The sequence below is a fragment of the Rhinopithecus roxellana genome, chromosome 19 (genome assembly GCF_007565055.1).
Source record: "Rhinopithecus roxellana isolate Shanxi Qingling chromosome 19, ASM756505v1, whole genome shotgun sequence".
Classification (NCBI taxonomy): Eukaryota; Metazoa; Chordata; class Mammalia; order Primates; family Cercopithecidae; genus Rhinopithecus; species Rhinopithecus roxellana.
This window is the reverse complement of record NC_044567.1, coordinates 2,918,594-2,936,693: the sequence shown is the minus strand read 5'-3', so window position 1 is coordinate 2,936,693 and position 18,100 is coordinate 2,918,594. Positions and strand designations below refer to the sequence as shown.

Genomic DNA, 18,100 nt, shown 5'->3' with positions numbered 1-18,100 from the left:
CCCTGCCATTCCCCACGCCCACATTCCCAGAGACCCCCACCTCTGTTTACTGCCTCCAGCCAGCTCTGGGACCTGCCCCTGCCGCCACAACTGTCTTCTCCTGCCCTCCAGCCCACCCTATTCATGCAAATAAGCTGAACAAAGGCAGGTGAGTTGAGAATTTATTTATTAAGCACGTCCCTTGCCACCCTCCCACCTTAAAACAGTTCTCAGTATCAAAAGAAGTTAGCACAGGCCACCCGAGTCCCTGAGGCTGGAGTCCTAGCATAGCTCCCCTCCCTCAAAGAGGGACAAGGGGTCAGGGGCAGAGCAAAAATCCAGTCTGCTTCAACCACGGAGACTGCCTTTGGGACGGAAAACTTCTGGAGCTCCCTCCATTCTATCCCTGTGGGGCAGAAACATGCCAGGGCTGCTGGTAAATGGCAGGGGTCACCTTTACCAGAGTGCAGGCACAGTGTGGCCCCTGCCCGCCCTGAGGCCACCCTGGAACAGTAAGACCCTCTGGGGAGGAAAGAAACCAGACCCAGCCATAAGCTTTCTCCCCTTCTGCCTCAAATCGCCCCTTCCCCCTCCACAAAGTCAGGCTATGGCAAAGGGGCTGGCAGCAGGGGAATGGGTGTTTTGGAGGGGAAGGCCAGCCATGCCAAGGCAAGGAGAAAAGGAGGCTGGAAAGAGCCCCGGACATCCCCATTTTCCTTCCTCTGTTCCTGAGGGGCTGCTTCTGGAGGGCACTGTTGTGTGGGGGCCCTGTGAGGTTTGCAGGGGGCCGGCAAAGGGGCACCAGGACAGGGAACACGCACACAGGCAGCCTGGCCATGGAGAGGTCCTGGCTGTCCGCCTGGGTGGGGCCTTGAGCAGAGCTGGCGCTCCACAAGTGATTATTGATGGTGACAGGATTCCCTCATCCTGCTCCAACCTCTCAACTGTGGACACATTCACCGGCAGCCACGCATCTCACATGCCCCCCAGCACGCTCACACGCATGTTCCCCTAACCCACGCTAACCCACCCCCTGCACACACACACTTTGAAACCACACCTCTTCCCCCACAACACCCCCTCCACACTGCGCACCTAGGCCTGAGCTCACACACACCCAGGCCCATGCTCACCGCCCCGCCACCTATGCACTCAGCCTGGCCCACACTCCCAACACACGGTGGCAGGCTCTCAACCAGACAGCAGCACGAGATCCTTGCCCTGGCCCGGAAAGGGAGTGTGGTGAGGCTTCCTGGGAACCTGGCTAGGGCAATGATCAGGGTGAAACCCCTTCCCAAACCCAATCCCAGTAGCTTGGTCCCTCAAGATCCCATGGGGAGAATGGCCTTGAACCTTGGCTGACCAAAGAACAAGCATCCAGCACCACCTAGTGGTGTCCTGGAGGAGGGTGAGGGTTGGTAACAGAAGGCGACTCCCTGTATCCCCCTAAGGCCTGTGGTCCCTGGTCTACCAGGTAGATAGACGGCTTCGGGACCCAGCAAGCAGCAGGGGATGTGGGGAGGAGGCTGATGGGGAGGAAACAGGCAGCTGTCCTCCCAGTAGAGCTAAGAACACACTCAGTTCCACCCCAGTTCAGCTCCAGGAGGCAGAGGGGCTGCCCATTCTCTAGTCCCAGATGCTGGGAGGCCTTTCCTAGAACAGGCTCCAAGGCTGGTGAGGGCCAGCAGGGGGTAGGCTGGCCACACGATTCTGGGCCCACATCCTTCACGTCCAATTTCAAGAAGTTGAAAGGAGAAAATGAATTGTCTCAAGGGCTGAGGGGAGAAGGGAGGCCAGCAGGGCGGGGGCAGGATCCCCACTGGGGCAGACTCTCTCCCAAGGTCTTCAGTCCAGCTTGAACTTGGCCTCTGATTCCTTCAGCAGGTACAGGCTGTCATCTTCCAGAAAGCTGTGGGCCGAAGGAGCAGCCCATTGAGGCACACAGCTCTGAGAGCTCGCATGGGGACAAGGGTGGGGTGCGTGCAGGCAAGGTGGGAGGGGGAGGATGGGCACACAGAGCCCCCAGTCTCCCCTAAGGAATGGGCAAGGAAGGGTCCAAAGAAGGTGAGCACCAGGCAGGGGGGAAGCACTTACCTGAAAAAGAGGACGTGGACAGGGATGGTGCTGATGTGCCAGATGGCGTGGGCGTCCAAGACCCAGAAGAGCGGCGGGAAGTCAAGCAGCTCGAGCAGGGACAGCCCCTGCAGCAGCAAGACCACCACCATGCACTTGCGCACGTGAGGCAGCCGCTGCTGGTTCCACAGGCACCAGGCCAGCCACCACACCACGTTGACCAGGCCTGGGTGCCAGTGGGGGCAGGAGAGACTCATTCCTTCGGCTCCTTCTCCCCAAGGCCGCACCCAACACGCTCTCTGACCCCAGGATCATCCTCGGACTCTCCTCCCAGCCTCCTCTCTCTCCCACCTCAAATTCTTCTCCATTCCTCTACCCCAAGGGTCTCTCTAGAACCTCCTTCTCCAGGAATGGCACCAACCTCCCACTCGCACCCCAAGCTAGCACTTCTGCAGATGGCCCAAGCCCCCCAGGGCCTCACCAATAGCCATGTTAGCCACCAGGTTGTAGCCATAGTCGAAGCGGATGAGGCTCAGGTAGGAGACGTGCACAGTCAGCATTAGCAGCAGGAGAGCTCGGAAGGCACTGACCACAGCTGGGTGCTGCAGCCCCACAGTCCTGCCCCACCGTCCAGGGTTGCTCAGAGGGCGGGTGGCCCATCCCCAGAGCAGCATCCCCTGAAGCATCTCCTCCCCCCAACATCGGTACATGGCCCCTGAAGCCACTACCCCTCTCCCCACCAAACAGGCCAGCTGGGCAGGCCTCCAACCCTCCCAGAAGCCTGGGGCCAAGTGCTACAGCTCCTTGTCAGGAGCCAGGGCCCCCAGTGCTAGCCCAGAGTCCTCATCCAGGACAGCAGAAGTGGGGGGGTGGGTAGGTGTTGGGAGACTAGTGAAGAAGGCCCTTGGGGCAGCACCCCCAGGGGAGGGCTGGGTGACCCCTTTCTGCCCCCAGGGCTCGATTTTGCCCCTGCAGCCACCCAACAGACTTACCTGACACAGCACAGATAGATTGAGTGTAGGATGACGGTGGAGGCACAGAAGTAGTCCATTTTCTGAGGAGAGGAAAAGGTGGTAAGAGACCAGCATGAGGCTTCACAGAGAGGACCCACGGGGATGGGGCAGGGAGGGTGGCAGGGAGGCCGGGGGTCCTGGGCCTGCCTATCACTGTTTCACTCCAAGAGGACCCTCAGGGATGGGGCATGGAGGGCGGGGTCCTGGGCCTGCCTATCACTGTTTCTCTCCGACTGAGCCTTGTGTTCACATCACCGTACAATTTTTGAAAAATGTGCTCAGGAACAAGGCTTTAGGGATGCTGGTGGAGGGTTCATGCTGAGGCTCCAGGACATGACAACCCTGCATAGAATTCAGAGCACAGTGTGGAGTCTGACAGCCATGGGGTCAAGTCCTGTGGCAACCCTTCACTAGTTGGGTGCCCCTAAGCATGCGGTCCACCTCTGGAAGGCTCAGCTGCCTCATCAGGCAAGAAGAGTGAATACTCATCCCCACCTGATGAGGCTCAACGAGGATCAAGAGCACCAACAGGTTTAGGATGCCCACCCTGTACTCTCCCAGTGCTCCTCAGAGGGTGTTGGCATGACCCTCTAGAGCCCCTCTGCCCACTTCTGGGCTCCTCTGGGACCACCCTGTGCAGGAGGGGGAGCTGGAGGAGTGCTCACCTCTGTGAGGTCTGTGTCCCTGGTGTGGAAGACCGTGGACCAGAACCATGCGTTGAGAGACACCTGAGGAGGGAGGGGCTGGTGAGCATGCGGCCCCCGACCCTGACCCTAAGGCAGGGACCCCCATAGGCTCACATCCATTTCACCTTTGGGAAGGAGCTCTGCGGGACAAGAAATGTGCTTTTCCTGCCTCTGGAGCCCTCTGAACAAACCTATGTCCCTCTACCCCTACCCAGCCAGGGTCCCTGGGGTGGACTTCCTGCCAGCCCAAACCCCCAAGGCCACAGGGGGCTGCAGCCTCCACAAGTTCCGGCCTGGCCTGGGAACCAGTTCCGACAGAGCCAAGCTCCCTAGTTACTCAATTGCTAAGACAACAGCCCCCAGGGGCCTTGCTTCCTCCTCCAACCGGCAGGTGTTGACAGCCCCACCTGGGCCCGGGGAGCCAGTGACCTCAGCCTCTGGGGGCGGGAATGAGGTGGGTGAGGTGGGTGGGGTGGAGGGGTTTGAGCCAGCTTGGGGGTGTGTTCTGAGCAGCAGGGGAGGGAGATCAAGCAGATCCCACTGGGGCCCAGGCTCCCAGGAGGAGGGTGAACCAAGCCCAGCTTCCTCCTGGCTGGGCCTGCCCAACCCGCCAGACCAGTGGCTGCTCCCGAGCCTGGGAGGAGCAGAGGGCAGGACTGGAGGGGCCGCGGCAGGCCAGGGCCCAGTGGAATGTTTGAGGCCTTTTTCCTGGAAATTCGCTGCGTGGAGAAAGCACACAGGTTATCTAGCGAATGAGCCTGAGAGCTTGTGGGCATTGGTACTGGCACTGTCCACAGCAAAGGCCCAAACTGCTGAAAGCTGGGTGGGCTGAGGGGAAGGGCTGGGAAACTGGGACAACCAAAGGAACAGCCGGCCAGGCCGGGAATGGCCTGGAGGTGGGGAGGGATGCGCTAGGGTGGGACAGGCCTGGCAGAGATGAGGAAAGGCCAGGAACTGCTCAGTTGGCTTCAATGTACCAGGAAAACTGGCCAGGCGGGGGACAGAGGGAGAGGACAAGAAGCCACGCTCTTGGGCATGGCAGCAGGCGGGTCAGACAGTAAGATGCATTCCAAATGCAGGTCTGGGGAGCTCAGGAGAGAATGGAAGGAGAAGGGCTGCAGGTGGGGCAGAACTGCTGCACAGCCAGTGAAGTTCTCGGGGTGCCAAGCTCTGGAAGGCGCAGGGCCGCCTGGTGCACCTGTCTGGCCTGGGCTCTGGGCTGAGCCTTGCTGCTTCTGCTCCTCTTGACCTGGACAAAGGGCCCTGCCCTTCTCAGCCCAAGCTTTCCCTGGGACAAATCATGGCTCAAGTGAAACTTCAGTTCCTTCCCAGCCTGGCGTTAGGCAGTGTGGTCTAGGGCAGGCTGCTTCCTCCTTTGAGGATGGCCACTCTGTCCCTTCCACCAGACTTGAGGCTCTCCCCTGCTGCAGTCCGCTCCCCAGAGACAGGCATGGGAGGCTGCAAAAAGGGACTGAACCTGGTGGCTTCTCGGACACTGCTCCCACAGTGTGAAAAGTTTAGGGTCAGCATGGGGAGAGGAGCAGGCTTGGGCTGGAGTCGGGGCCAGGCAATCACATGGACCAGGTCTCCCTGGCAGGCCAGGAACAGGGACATCCTTAGGGAGGAGAGTGGCCCTGGAGGTGGTGTGGGAGGGAGAAGGGGAGGGCAGCAGGGACTGGCAGCCAGCCAGGCCTCCTTGTCACCCACAGCAGGAAGGGGGAGGTGACAAGAGGACTGCAGGACTGAGCTAAGTGGCTCAGAACACCGAAAGCAGGGGGTGTGTGTGCGGGCAAACATGTGCATAGGGCCACAGGATGGGTGGGGCTGCTGGGTCCCCTCTCCAACCGCCTCCCTGGGTGCCTTCCACTCACAGAGACCCACCTGAAGCCTGGCCTCTGCACCCCTGAAAAGCCCCTCCCCCCGGGGAGCATCCCACTCTGGGGGTGCTCCTCTTCTCACCCTTTCCTCAGATTTGGGAGGTAGTGTCATTAAGAATGCAAGCCCTAGAGCCAGACAGCCAGGGTTCAGTTCCTGGCTCTGCATTTCCTGTGTGTCCTTGGGCAAGTTATTTAGCCTTGCTGTGCCTCAGTTTTCTCATCTGCAAAATGGGAATAATCATAGTTGATAAGGGTTTAATGAGCAATACAAACACAGCATACAGCACAGAGCCCAGGACAGGATGAAACATGAGTGTTCTCTCCACTTGCCTGACGAGCACGGAACCCCGTCAGCTTCCCATAGAACTGAGGCCCAAGAGGATGTCTGCTTCCCACTCTCCCTGCAGGCCAACGATGTTTAGGCAGAGAAGGGGTGGTCTCCCAGCTGCCTAGGCCCACCTCCACAGCTCCAGGCTAGGGGAAGAGTGTCCAGTCTCCACAATGAGACAGAGTCTGCATTCAAGTCCTGCCTCAGCCACTAAGCAACTGTGTGATCTCGGACACATAACCCAGTATGTGTGAGCCTCCACTTTCTCACCTACAAAACAGGTTTGTAATGATGCCCACCGCACAGGAGGCCGTGAGCACGAGGTCTGCAGAATGCCTGGCACCAAGGAACTCCTCTGAATGGTTGCTGGTTTTGTTGTCTGGTCCGTAGTAGGTGCCCATCAATGTCAGTTTTCTTCTTCAGGTCCAGTAGACTGACTCTCACCACGCCCCTTCACCTGCCCCTCAACTTCCCTTTCCTCAAGGGTCACAAGGTTCGAGGTCAAACTATGGGGCCCCAGGGTCTCTCCATTCTGGAACGGAGACACCTCAGCTATAGGAAAAGCCTCTCCTCCTTCCTCTGGAGCTGTGATCCCATTAATGTGAACCGAACAGATCCATTTCTCCTCACTCAGAGTTTGTCATCAAGAGCAAGCAAAAGGGACAGCTGGGCTCTGGAAGGAAGGAGAGCTCCAAGATGCCAAGGCACGGCTACTCTCGGACTCCTCGCCACGCTCGAGTGAAGGGGGGCAGGCAGGGGAACTGGCCAGGAGGGCGACAGGCTGCCCGGCAGGCACCCAGAGTTTTGCGTAAACACTGAGGAGAAGGGGTGGCCAGGGGCAGGGTGCCAGTGGGGGTAGAATCGGAGGCTGGGTGGAGGGAGAGCAAGAGGCTGTTTCAGTCTGTTGGAAATAAGAAAATCGAGACAAAAATATCACAGCCGTGAAACTGGTTGGATGCCAAGTGAGCCAGATCTGTCAGGAATTCGACCCGGCGCTAAGCCCCAGTGCTCGGGGCTGTCATTGACACCATGGCGGTGGGGACAAGTGGGGCTTAAAATAGCTTGGTGTCTCAGAAGTGGGGGAGGCAGAATGTTAAATATGACGCCTGCTGCCATCCTGGGCTCCTCCAGAGGCCACAATGTCTCACCCCCTGCCTCAGGCAGGGCAGGCCAGCCCCAGCTCACTCCTGAGAGAAGGGAGACAGAGGTGGATGAAGATGGAGAAGGAGGGCTTTTTCCACCATCCCAAAGGATCCTTTGATTTCCCGCCATTGCCTGTTCCACTAGCTCTTGTCTGACCATGGGAAGTCCTTCCTGAAGTCTAATCATCATTCTACTACAGCTGCAACCTACCTCTTCTTAACAGAGGAAGAGAAGAACAGGTCCCCACCTACACAAATCACTCTACAGAGATGGTTTGGGCTTCCCACCACTTCACCCTCTTCTCTCTCTACCTGTGGACCTTTCCTGACTGGATGAAGGCCTGGGGAATTGGTTTGGCTTTCCAGCATTGGCACATGGCAGGGGCCTCTGCTCCGTCAAGTCAAAGACACATGGTATGTGGAGCTTTGGTGGGCTCCCCACCCCCTGCCAGGCTGCCCCCCGCCCAAGCCCAGGCCTAAATGGCAAGGCAAGGGCTGCTTCCTTGTGCCAACGTTATCAAGAGCCCTGATGGGGGGCAGGGTCTCCTCATTTCCCAGAGGCAAAGCTGAGGTACCCTTCCCCCAAGACTTAGCCTGGAGTGGGTGAGGGACCTTGCCTTCCTACCCTCACCCCAACAGAAATCAGGAGCCTCAGTGCCCCAGAAGGCCCAGGTCAAAGTCCACTGCCGCACCCTCCATATAGCTCAGGATCCCTCCCTCCTGCAGAAACTCACAGGGCAACTGGAAACAAGAGCAACTGGGAAAACCAAACTAGGCTATCCACAGGAGTGTGGGTTCTGAGGCTTTGCCCCTCGAAGGCCTAGTGAGAGCATGACGGGGTCCCATGTCCCAGAACCCCGTATTCCATAAGACACACAGGCCCCTGTGTACCCTAGGATACACAGGCCCCACTATCTGCCTTCTACCACCCCAACATCCAACATCTCCTGCTTTTTTTGTTCATTTTTTTTTTTCTTTTGAGATGGAGTCTCGCCCAGTTGCCCAGGCTGAAGTGCAGCGGCGCGACCTTGGCTCACTCTAACCTCCGCCTCCTGGGTTTAAGCAATTCTCATGTCTCAGCTTCCCGAGTAGCTGGGATTATAGGCACCCACCACCACGCCTGGCTAATTTTTGTATTTTTAGTAGAGACGGGGTATCACCATGTTGCCCAGGCTGGTCTTAACTCCTGACCTCATATGATCCACCTGCCTCGGCCTCCCAAAGTGCTGGGATTACAGACATGAGCCACCATGCCCGGCCATCTCCTGCTTTTTCTCTAGGGTCCCTAGTCACATTGGACTGCAGGCTACTCTAGGGAAGTGTGACCCCCCTCTTCAAGAAGGAAGCTGAGTTACAGATACCATTGAGGTGAAAGATCCGAGAATCAGGGACGACAAGACTAGAGCTGTGAAGTGACCCCTGGCCTCTGGCACATGCTATGAAGACAAGGGGTGGGACCCTCTGAGGTCCCCTCAGGCCTGTGGGCTATCTGAGGAGGCTCTAGGCTTCTTCAGAGTTCAGGCAGGGCTGTCCCATGCTCTCTAGTTGAGGTGGAGACAAGGGGGTGGTACATGCTGTGGGCCCAGACAAGCAGTGTCCATGGAAGAACCCCAAAGGAGAGGAGACAGGTGTAACCTCCTCAGTTTCCCTGCCCTTCCTGCTTTCTTAGCCAGGACTAAATTTGCTTCGCTCCAAGAGGCCTACACAGGAAGTGGTGGCTTTATCTCACCCAGACTGTGACAGTGTGTGCCGATGCCAGGCCCTGCCTATATCAGAGCCCCTAGCCCTCAGCCTGGCACTCAGGGGCCTCTCTGCTCCATCTACTCTTCTTCTACCCCCATTCACACAGCTACAATGGGGCCAAGGTTTCCTGGAATGCTGGAATTCAATCCCCTGTCCCCACACATGTATGTGCCTAAGCCTTGCCAGGCCTGCAAGTCCCAGATTAAACCTCTCCTCCTCCCCGGGCTTCCCTGGCCTGGCAGACTTCCTCAGTTAGAGGACGTGGTCTCCCCACCTCACGACTCCCAGGGCTCTCTACCGGAGCACCCCTTGACTCTGCCTGCTGTCTGCTGCCCAGGCTGCCCAGACCTGCAACTCCCACTATGCTTAGCTCCCTGGGGCAGGAGGTTCAGCCCCCACAAGTGCTAAACCCTGTCTCCAGCCCCTGCAAAGGCTCAATGAACACTCATCACAGGACATGGAGTGGCCTAGAAGAAGAGCTAAGTTCTCAGGCCCTGGAGCCAGACAGCCCTGGACGTCAACCCTGTCTTCACTCCTTGCTAACTTGTTAGTTGTTCATTTGGGGCATGTTTTTTCCCCCTCTGAGCCTACCTCGGAGCTCATAAGGGTACCATAAGGATGAAATAAGGAACTGTATGTAAAGTGCTTCAGACAAGCCTGTCACATGGCTCGTGTTCCTTAATTGATCACAATTATTATTAATAGAATAGGAAGTATTAAGGAAGGTCAATGTTTCCCAGAGGTTTAACAACCGCCTTCCCTGACCTCCTTCCCACGCCCACCTCCCAAGTCTAAGGCTCGGCCTGGACTTCGCAGCACACCCCAGCTATCAGCTTTCCTAAGGTCCTAGAGACCTCTGTATATCTCCAGATTCCGGGGTCTCCTTCAGTTCTCATGTGCAAAATTCAGGACAGCAGAAGCCTCTCTCCTTCCTGTGCTTGTCCCGGAAGGCACAATCCAAGCACACTATCTCCCAGTTCTCTACCTGCCCCTCTGGCTACTCCTTCTGTCTCTGTGTCTGGCTCATCTTCCTCTAGCCAGCCATTATGTTTTAGGGTTCCCCAGGGCTTTGCCCTAGATCCCTTCTCTTTTCACTAAGTTCTCCTGGGGTGATCTCATCCACACCCACAGCTTCTACCACGGTCTTTTTCTTTTTTTTTTAAAGACAGGTCTCCCTTTGTCACCCAGGCTGGAGCGACAAGAGTACAGTGACAGGATCACGGCTCACTGCAGCCTCGACCTCCTGGGCTCAAGCAATCCTCCCACCTCAACCTCCTACCAGCTGGGACCACAGGCATGTGCCACCAGGCCTGGCTTTTTTTTTTTTTTGTATTTTTGGTAGAGACAGGGTTTCGCCATGTTGTCCAGGCTGGTCTGGAACTTGTGAGCTCAAGCAATCCACCCACCTCAGCCTCCCAAAGTACTGGAACCACAGGTGGGAGCCACCGCACCCGGCCTCAATCACTGTCTTATAAGCAGAAACACAAGGGATCATCCCTTATTCTTCTTCCCTCATCTAATCCACTCTTGAAGTTTGTCAGCATAGCCAAGATGTTGAAAGTGTGGACTCTGGAGCCAGATGCCTGGATTCAAACCCTGGCTTGGTGACCTGTGGCTGGACTTAACCTTTTCAGTCCTTGGTTTCCTCATCCATAAACTGGGGATGAAAATAATAATACCTATAAGCTGTGTTAAATAAAAATTACGGGAGGCCATTGTTTCGGATTGAGCCCCCACACTACACCCAAGGGAGCAGACCAAAATCAAGTCACTCATGTTAAATGCCACATCACCAAACCGAAACTTTTTTTTTTTTTTGAGATGGAGTTTCACTCTTGTTGCACAGGCTGGAGTGCAATGGCGTGATCTTGGCTCACTGCAACCTCTGCCTCCCAGGTTCAAGTGATTTTCCTTCCTCAGCCTCCCAAGTATCTGGGATTACAGGCATGCAACACCACGCCCAGCTAATTTTGTATTTTTAGTAGAGACGGGGTTTCTCCACATTGGTCAGGCTGATCTCGAACTCCCGACCTCAGGTGATCCACCCTCCTCGGCCCCCCAAAGTGCTGGGATTACAGGCATGAGTCACTGCACTTGACCTTCAAACTGAAACTTTAAGGGAACTGATAGGTTCCAAAACAGCCCACTTTTCCTGAAAACAGGAGAGTCCAGTCTACCCAAGTAAGGAAGTCTCCTCTGCTTTAACCCTTATAAAAAAAACCTGATGTTAACTAATCAGGTTTCTTTCTATGGTTCTGATTCCTGGTTCCCACCTTACAAAACCCACTGTTCTGCTATTGCCCAGTGGAAACTTGCATCCTATTTTGTAGAATGGAGGCTGCCCCAATTCATGAATCACAAATTAAAGCCAATTGGATCTATAAGTAAGTTTGCTGTAATTTGTCTTTTGCCACTTATTATGGATGAACAAGGTTAACACTTATTAAATGCTTAGAGTGATGCCTGGCATACAGTATGAGCTACGTACATATTTGTTAAGGAAATAAAATATATATATATATATATATATATATATATTTTTTTTTTTTTTTTGAGAGGGAGTCTCGCTCTGTTGCCCAGGCTGGAGTGCAGTGGCCGGATCTCTGCTCACTGCAAGCTCCGCCTCCCGGGTTTACGCCATTCTCTTGCCTCAGCCTCCCAAGTAGCTGGCTACAGGCGCCCGCCACCTCGCCCGGCTAGTTTTTTGTATTTTTTTAGTAGAGACAGGGTTTCACCATGTTAGCCAGGATGGTCTCGATCTCCTGACCTCGTGATCTGCCCATCTCGGCCTCCCAAAGTGCTGGGATTACAGGCTTGAGCCACCGCGCCTGGCCAACGAAATAAAATAAATTTTTAAAGAGTTTTAATGTCATCTCTAAAACACAGCTCAAGTTTACTTCTCTCCAATGCCCAAGACCCATGCCACCTCTCTAGTCTAGCTACTGGGCCCTGTGCTAAAACTACCAACTGGTCTATTGCATCCACTCCCGCCCCCTCCAATCTGTTCCCTACACAGTAGCCAGAATGAGCTTTCCAAAGGACAAATCTATTCATGAAACCACTTTTCTCCGCAACCCTCATTTAAAATCCCCCCGTAGGCTGAGCGTGGTGGCTCATGCCTGTAATCCCAGCACTTTGGGAGGGCAAGGAGGGTAGATCACGAGGTCAAGAGTTCAAGACCAGCCTGACCAACATAGTGAAACCCCCTCTCTACTAAAAATACAAAAATTAGCCAGGCATGGTGGCACATGCCTGTAGTCCCAGCTGCTCAGGAGGCTGAGTCAGGAGAATTGCTTGAACTGGGAGGCGGAGGTTGCAGTGAACCAAGATAGCGCCACTGCACTCCGGCAGGGGAAACAGAGTAGGACTTTGTCTCAAATAAAATAAAACAAAATAAAATCCCTCTGTGCTTCCTGATGCTTTGAGAGTCAAGATCTCCAATGTGAGGCTCTCCATGGCTGGCCCCATCCACCACCCATCAGTCCGCCCAGCTCACACCTACTCTCTGATTTCCTGCATGTCAGGCTGCCTGGAACGACCCTCACTCTCTCCCACCTGGGCACTTCCTAAGACTTCTCTTTATTTTTTTTATTTTTTTATTTTTGAGATGGAGTCTTGCTCTGTCGCCCGGTCTGGAGTGCAGTGGCCGGATCTCAGCTCACTGCAAGCTCTGCCTTCCGGGTTTACGCCATTCTCCTGCCTCAGCCTCCGGAGTAGCTGGGACTACAGGCGCCCGCCACCTCGCCCGGCTAGTTTTTTGCATTTAGTAGAGACGGGGTTTCACCGTGTTAGCCAGGATGGTCTCGATCTCCTGACCTCGTGATCCGCCCGTCTCGGCCTCCCAAAGTGCTGGGATTACAGGCTTGAGCCACCGCGCCCGGCCACAAGACTTCTCTTTAGAAGTCTTCCACTACTCTTCTCAAATTTACCTAGTTAACATTCATGCATCCTTCCCACCTTACCTTTAATGCCCCTTCCCCAGGGAAGCCTTCCCTGACACCCCATGCTGGTCTCGGTCTGCCATTACACGCACCCCTGAAGCACCTCTCTCTGACTGCACTTTTTCATAGGTGTACTCTTACATTCAATTGTATGATGAGCACCAGAGGGCAGACTTCTGGATTTCCAGCACCCAGTAAAGTGCCTGGCATATAGTAGGTGCTCAACACCTGAGTGAATAGCTTTCGTGACAGCAGGAAGGTGAGTGAGTGGAAATTTTTTCCTTAAGGCTTACAGGGGTAGCTCTGACCTAGAGACATCCACTGCAACGTTTTATTCTCACGTCCTTCCCAAGGCTTTCATGGTTCATATCTGCACCCCAGTCTGTGATTATCACACTATATCAGGCCCTGAATACAGCTCTTCAGACCAGCCATACTGTAAAGCTGACAGTCTTTTCTGCACCTGCAGATGTAACCATACCTGGGCTTCTCCAGGGATGGTCTAAACCTAAGCTGAGCTCGCCGGGTGCAGTGACTCATGCCTGTAATCCCTGCACTTTGGGAGGCTGAGGTGGGTGGATTACCTGAGGTCAGGAGTTCAAGACCAGCCTGACCAACATGGAGAAACCCCATCTCTACTAAAAATACAAAATTAGCCAGGCGTGGTGGCACGCACCTGTAATCCCAACTACTTGGGAGGCTAAGGCAGGAGAATCGCTTGAACCCAGGAGGTGGAGGTTGCAGTGAGCCAAGACTGCACCATTTGCACTCTAGCCTGGGTGACACAGCGAGACTCCATCTCAAAAAAACCCAAAAAAACAAAAAAAAAACAAAGACTAGGCTGAGCTCTAGACAGAGACTATGGCTGTGACTCCCCATCAGGCCTGGGCTGGAATTGAGATTGCTCCAAGTCCTCCAGAGGGGCCCTTGGAAAGACCTGTGGTCCCAGCATCCTCTCTAGCCCCCCATCTCCCTTCTGTGTTTGTAAACTGTCCTACTGGGTCTTTTAGTGGCTTCCTTCTTCGGGACAAGAAAAATGCCCTTCTTTCCTCTCTCCTTCCCAAACAGCCTGACCTAGGGCTCTGCCGGAAAGGTAAGGCCCGATTTAGCACCCTCCCTGTTTTCTCCCCAGGCCTTACCACCCTGTAGTTGCAACTTTAGCCCTGGAAAACAGAGGGGAAGCTGGTAAGTAGAAGCCCTGTTGGGTGTTAATAGGGATATACAGTTCCTCCTTCCTAGATAAGGGGAGACAGTAGGAGTCCTGCTAGGTTACCTACCCAGGCGAAGGCCACACAGGTGTGGTACATGGGGGAGGAGGCTGGCACGAAGGTGCGGTAGCGGCAGAGCATCACCAGGCTGGCTAGGCCATTGAGAAAAGAAGCCACGGCAGATGCCGGCTCTTGAAAGAACAGGAACCGGGAGAAGGGCCACTGAAAAAGGAGCAGATGAAGGGGGTTTGAGGGGCAGGCAACCCTCAACTGGCCCAGTCCACCTATTCTTGACATGCTGCAGCAACAGGTCCTCAGCTGGGTCCTCAGCTCTGGAGTTTGACCAAAGCCTCGGGTTCAGTACCTCTTCAGACCAATGAGCCCCCCTCCAGCGCCTGGTTAAGGGTTATACCCCCATCCTGGCCAGCAGGCACAGCACTGTAAGCCCTGATCTCTGGGAAGACCAGATGGGTCACGGTAGATGACTCAGTATGGCCTGGTGGAAACAGCACAGAGTTGCCATCCAGAAGACACAGGTCCCAACCTCTCCTCTACCACTGAGCCTCAGCTTACTCTGTGAAAAACAGGGGCGAATACTTCCTGCCAACCTCAACAGGCCAGAATGGGATAATACTGGATTGAAAGATACCAGCAGGCTGGGCGCAGTGGCTCACGCCTGTAATCCCAGCACTTTGGGAAGCCGAGGCGGGAGGATCACAAGGTCAGGAGATTTCACCATCCACGGTGAAACCCCGTCTCTACTAAAAAAAAAAAAAAAAAAAAAAAAAAAAAATTAGCCGGGCGTGGTGGCACGCGCGCCTGTAGTCCCAGTTACTCGGGAGGCTGAGGCAGGAGAATTGCTTGAACCTGGGAGGCAGAGGTTGCAGTGAGGCAAGATCGTGCCACTGCACTCCAGCCTGGGCGACAGAGGGAGACTCCGTCTAAAAAAAAAAAAGAAAAAAGAAAGAAAGAAAAGTACCAGCAAACTGTGCCTCGCTGGACAAGCTGAAGCGTATTACTATGAATCCAGACCCCTACTGGAGAAGCCACAGGAAACATGCCACAGTAGGTAAGGGAATTTGTCTCTGCAGTAAGGTGGGCATCTCAACCACTCTAAGAGGCCCAGCACCACTCTCTGGGGAGACTCCAAAGCCTTCCAGATATTGCTACTCCAAATCCTGAGGCAGGACACATGGGTCCTATCCAATTCTATGGAAACCAGCAGATTTTGGGGAGAACAGGTACCCGCCTCAAACACACACCCATCACCCCACGCCTCAGACTGCTTGGACAGTGTGGTCCAACCAGGGGGTATCTTACTCCTACCACACTACTACCATATGCCTACTCTGACCCTTCAACTCACCTTGCCATGGAACTGAGGCACTTTGTGACCTTCCTGGAGGTAGAGCCCAACGGTGACCCACATACACTCATACTTACAGTCGTCCCGACAGGTCCAGCCTGAAACAGACAAATGTGGCCTGGTGAACTCCCCAGCACAGAGAGGAAAGACAGCATGAATGGGTCCAAGCTCAAATACAGGCCAAGAGGGCCTGTAGGTTGGAGAGAACCAGGAGAAATCTCAAAATTCTAGCTTCCCATTTGAATGAATGAGAGATGGGGAGATGTACACATAGGGGAAGGTGTATATATGTATGCATATTTTAGTGAGCAATTAGAGATATTTGCCTTTTTTTTTTTTTTTTTTTTGAGACGGAGTCTCGCTCTGCTGCCCAGGCTGGAGTGCAGTGGCCGGATCTCGGCTCACTGCAAGCTCCACCTCCTGGGTTTACACCATTCTCCTGCCTCAGCCTCCTGAGTAGCTGGGACTACAGGCGCCCGCCACCACGCCTGGCTAGTTTTTTTTGTATTTTTTAGTAGAGACGGGGTTTCACCGTGTTAGCCAGGATGGTCTCGATCTCCTGACCTCGTGATCCGCCCGTCTCGGCCTCCCAAAGTGCTGGGATTACAGGCTTGAGCCACCGCACCCGGCCGAGCTGAATATAGTATTTGTTCTTACTCTCCTGGAAAGAGTTCTTGCTATCTTACCCCCTTCCTATGAAAATGAAGCTCAAATTCTTCAACCTGACTTTTGAGGCTCCAAATTGCCTTTTCAACCATATTGGTCACTACTCTTGTTCATGTACCCTGCTCCCTGAGTAAATAAAGCTCCTGGATGTGCCCACATCTGCCCAGGGCATCCATTCTCTCTGTTCCCTCTGTCTGGAATGCAAAGTGGCATAATAGTAAAGAGGACAAGCTTGTGGTCAAACAGGCCAGAACTGGAAACTCCACTTTACCACATACTGGCTGTGTGACCTTGGGCAGGGCATTTAATCTCTCTAATCCCCATCTGTACAACTGGGATTAGAGAAACTATCTCAAAGGTGTGATAAAAATTACCGGACATATTGTGACATCTGTCACACAGTGAGTGCTCAATACGTTGGTTCTTTGCTCACTATGGTCCAAATTGAATGTACCAGTCCAAAGTCCCTCCTTCACACAAAACATTCCAAGATGATCCCTGCCCCCAACTCTTCAAAGCCAGAACCGACACCTTCCTATCCCAAACACTTCTTAATTTAAGAGTCTTTCAGGGGCTCAAATCATTCTCTGCCTTGCACTTGAGAAGGCTCATGTCCCCGTGGGGGCTGTGAGTCCCAATGTGTGGGACCCTGGTCTGATTTCTGTGCCATTCCTAGACATTGTAGCCCGAATGTATTTAATAAATACCCTTTTGATTGAATAAATAAGTAAATGAAAGCTTCTGAGAAAGTAAGAGAGGCTGGTAAGGCTCTCATCACCTTAGGGGCTTCACTCACATTCATAAGAGACCTCATGTGGAAACTAAGGTTCAAGGATTGCTGAGGCGTATTGGGGGCAAAGGGGGCGGGAGCAAGAGAAATGGGCGGGGCTTACCGTGGGGGTGGGGCTTACCTGCTAGACTCATGTAGATTGGCTGGCGGGAGCGGAAGTGATTGAGAGCGCCCCCAGAGCAGTTCTGCTCTTCGCACTGCAGTACGCAGTCGCGGTACACCGGCTCACGGTCGCCCTGGGAGCCGCTCGCCAGCGCCGCCGCCCCAGCTAGCAAGACCAACCGCGCCGCCCGACCGGCCATCCTTTCTCCCTGGCTCGCCGCCGGGGGAGGAGCTTAGGAGTATGTGAAGCTTCCACTTCCGGAGTAACCGGAAGTTCCTATGTTCTTTATTGTACTCTCCGGTGACGTCCACCCAGTTTAAATTAAAGTTCCCGGATTTTTGTGGGCGCCTGCCCCGCCCCTCGTCCCCCTACTGTGTCCGTATATCGAGGCGACAGGGTTAAGGGTTAAGGGAAGGGGGACGCCTGATGGGTTAATGAGCAAACTAAAGTGTTTTCTTTTCCAGGATCTTTTTTGAGGTAGGGCTGTTTACTATCACCAGCCCTGTCGGGTTTTACTTCCTAAACGTACCTGTAACTATCCACTTCTCTCCATCTCTTCTGGCACCACCCTGGTTAAAGACATCATGTGTCGCCAAGACAGCTGCAGTAGCCTCTTAACGGCTCTCCCTGCCTCTACTTTTGCCCCTTCCAACCTGCGCTCCATTTTGAAAAATTAAAATTTGCCCATATCACTTTTTTTCTTAAAATTATTTACTGGCTCCCAATTATCTTGGATAAAATACAGTCTCCACAAGCCGTGCGCGATTTGGCCCCTGCCCACTAGTCTCCCTCACTCCCTTGCTCCAGACCCACTTCAGAGGGTTATGTCCTTCAAGCTTCCTGACTACCTGGCCTGGTCTGAATCGCTCACTCCTCTTTTTTCTTCTAGTCGCAATTGAAGTACCACCTCCCGAGAGTGATTGCTTCCCGACGCGGGGTAGAACCTTTGCTATCCTGTTCACCACTCTACCTCCAGTGCTAGCACAGAATTTGGCTCATGGTAGGCGCTAAGTGCGTTTGTTCATCTGTTTAATGAATGAACAGCATACATCAACATAAGAACTTGACAAATCCAGGGCTGTAAAATCATCAGTATGGTTCTACACTGAGATCGGAGAGATGTAATATTTCTAGGAAAATTAGGAGAACCCTGGGAACAGGACGCTTGCTTTAGTGTCCTCTCCC

The 18,100-nt window shown here is 54.1% G+C and overlaps 1 protein-coding gene and 1 pseudogene across 6 annotated transcripts; both read right to left on the bottom strand.

Moving 5' to 3' along the window:
• Positions 1-149: 149 nt before the first annotated feature.
• On the bottom strand, positions 150-17,172 carry PGAP3 (post-GPI attachment to proteins phospholipase 3). Of its 5 annotated transcripts, none has more exons than XR_004054967.1 (8): positions 16,934-17,172; positions 15,357-15,454; positions 14,060-14,212; positions 3,731-3,793; positions 3,045-3,106; positions 2,534-2,670; positions 2,074-2,180; positions 150-1,888 (listed from the first exon to the last, which is right to left on the bottom strand). XR_004054967.1 is itself a non-coding variant. In XM_010379298.2 (8 exons), the coding sequence occupies exons 1-8, from the start codon at positions 17,112-17,114 to the stop codon at positions 1,825-1,827; spliced, it is 963 nt and encodes a 320-aa protein (XP_010377600.1). In that variant the 5' UTR covers positions 17,115-17,172; the 3' UTR covers positions 150-1,824. The 5 variants fall into 5 exon arrangements, 3 of the variants coding, with proteins under 3 accessions (XP_010377600.1, XP_030778953.1, XP_030778954.1); XM_010379298.2 differs by having other exon boundaries at positions 2,074-2,278; XM_030923093.1 differs by lacking the exon at positions 2,534-2,670.
• Positions 155-1,747, bottom strand: LOC115894817 (annotated as a pseudogene). The gene has a single exon (XR_004055006.1). The product of XR_004055006.1 is annotated as an uncharacterized LOC115894817 (transcript).
• Positions 17,173-18,100: the final 928 nt, after the last annotated feature.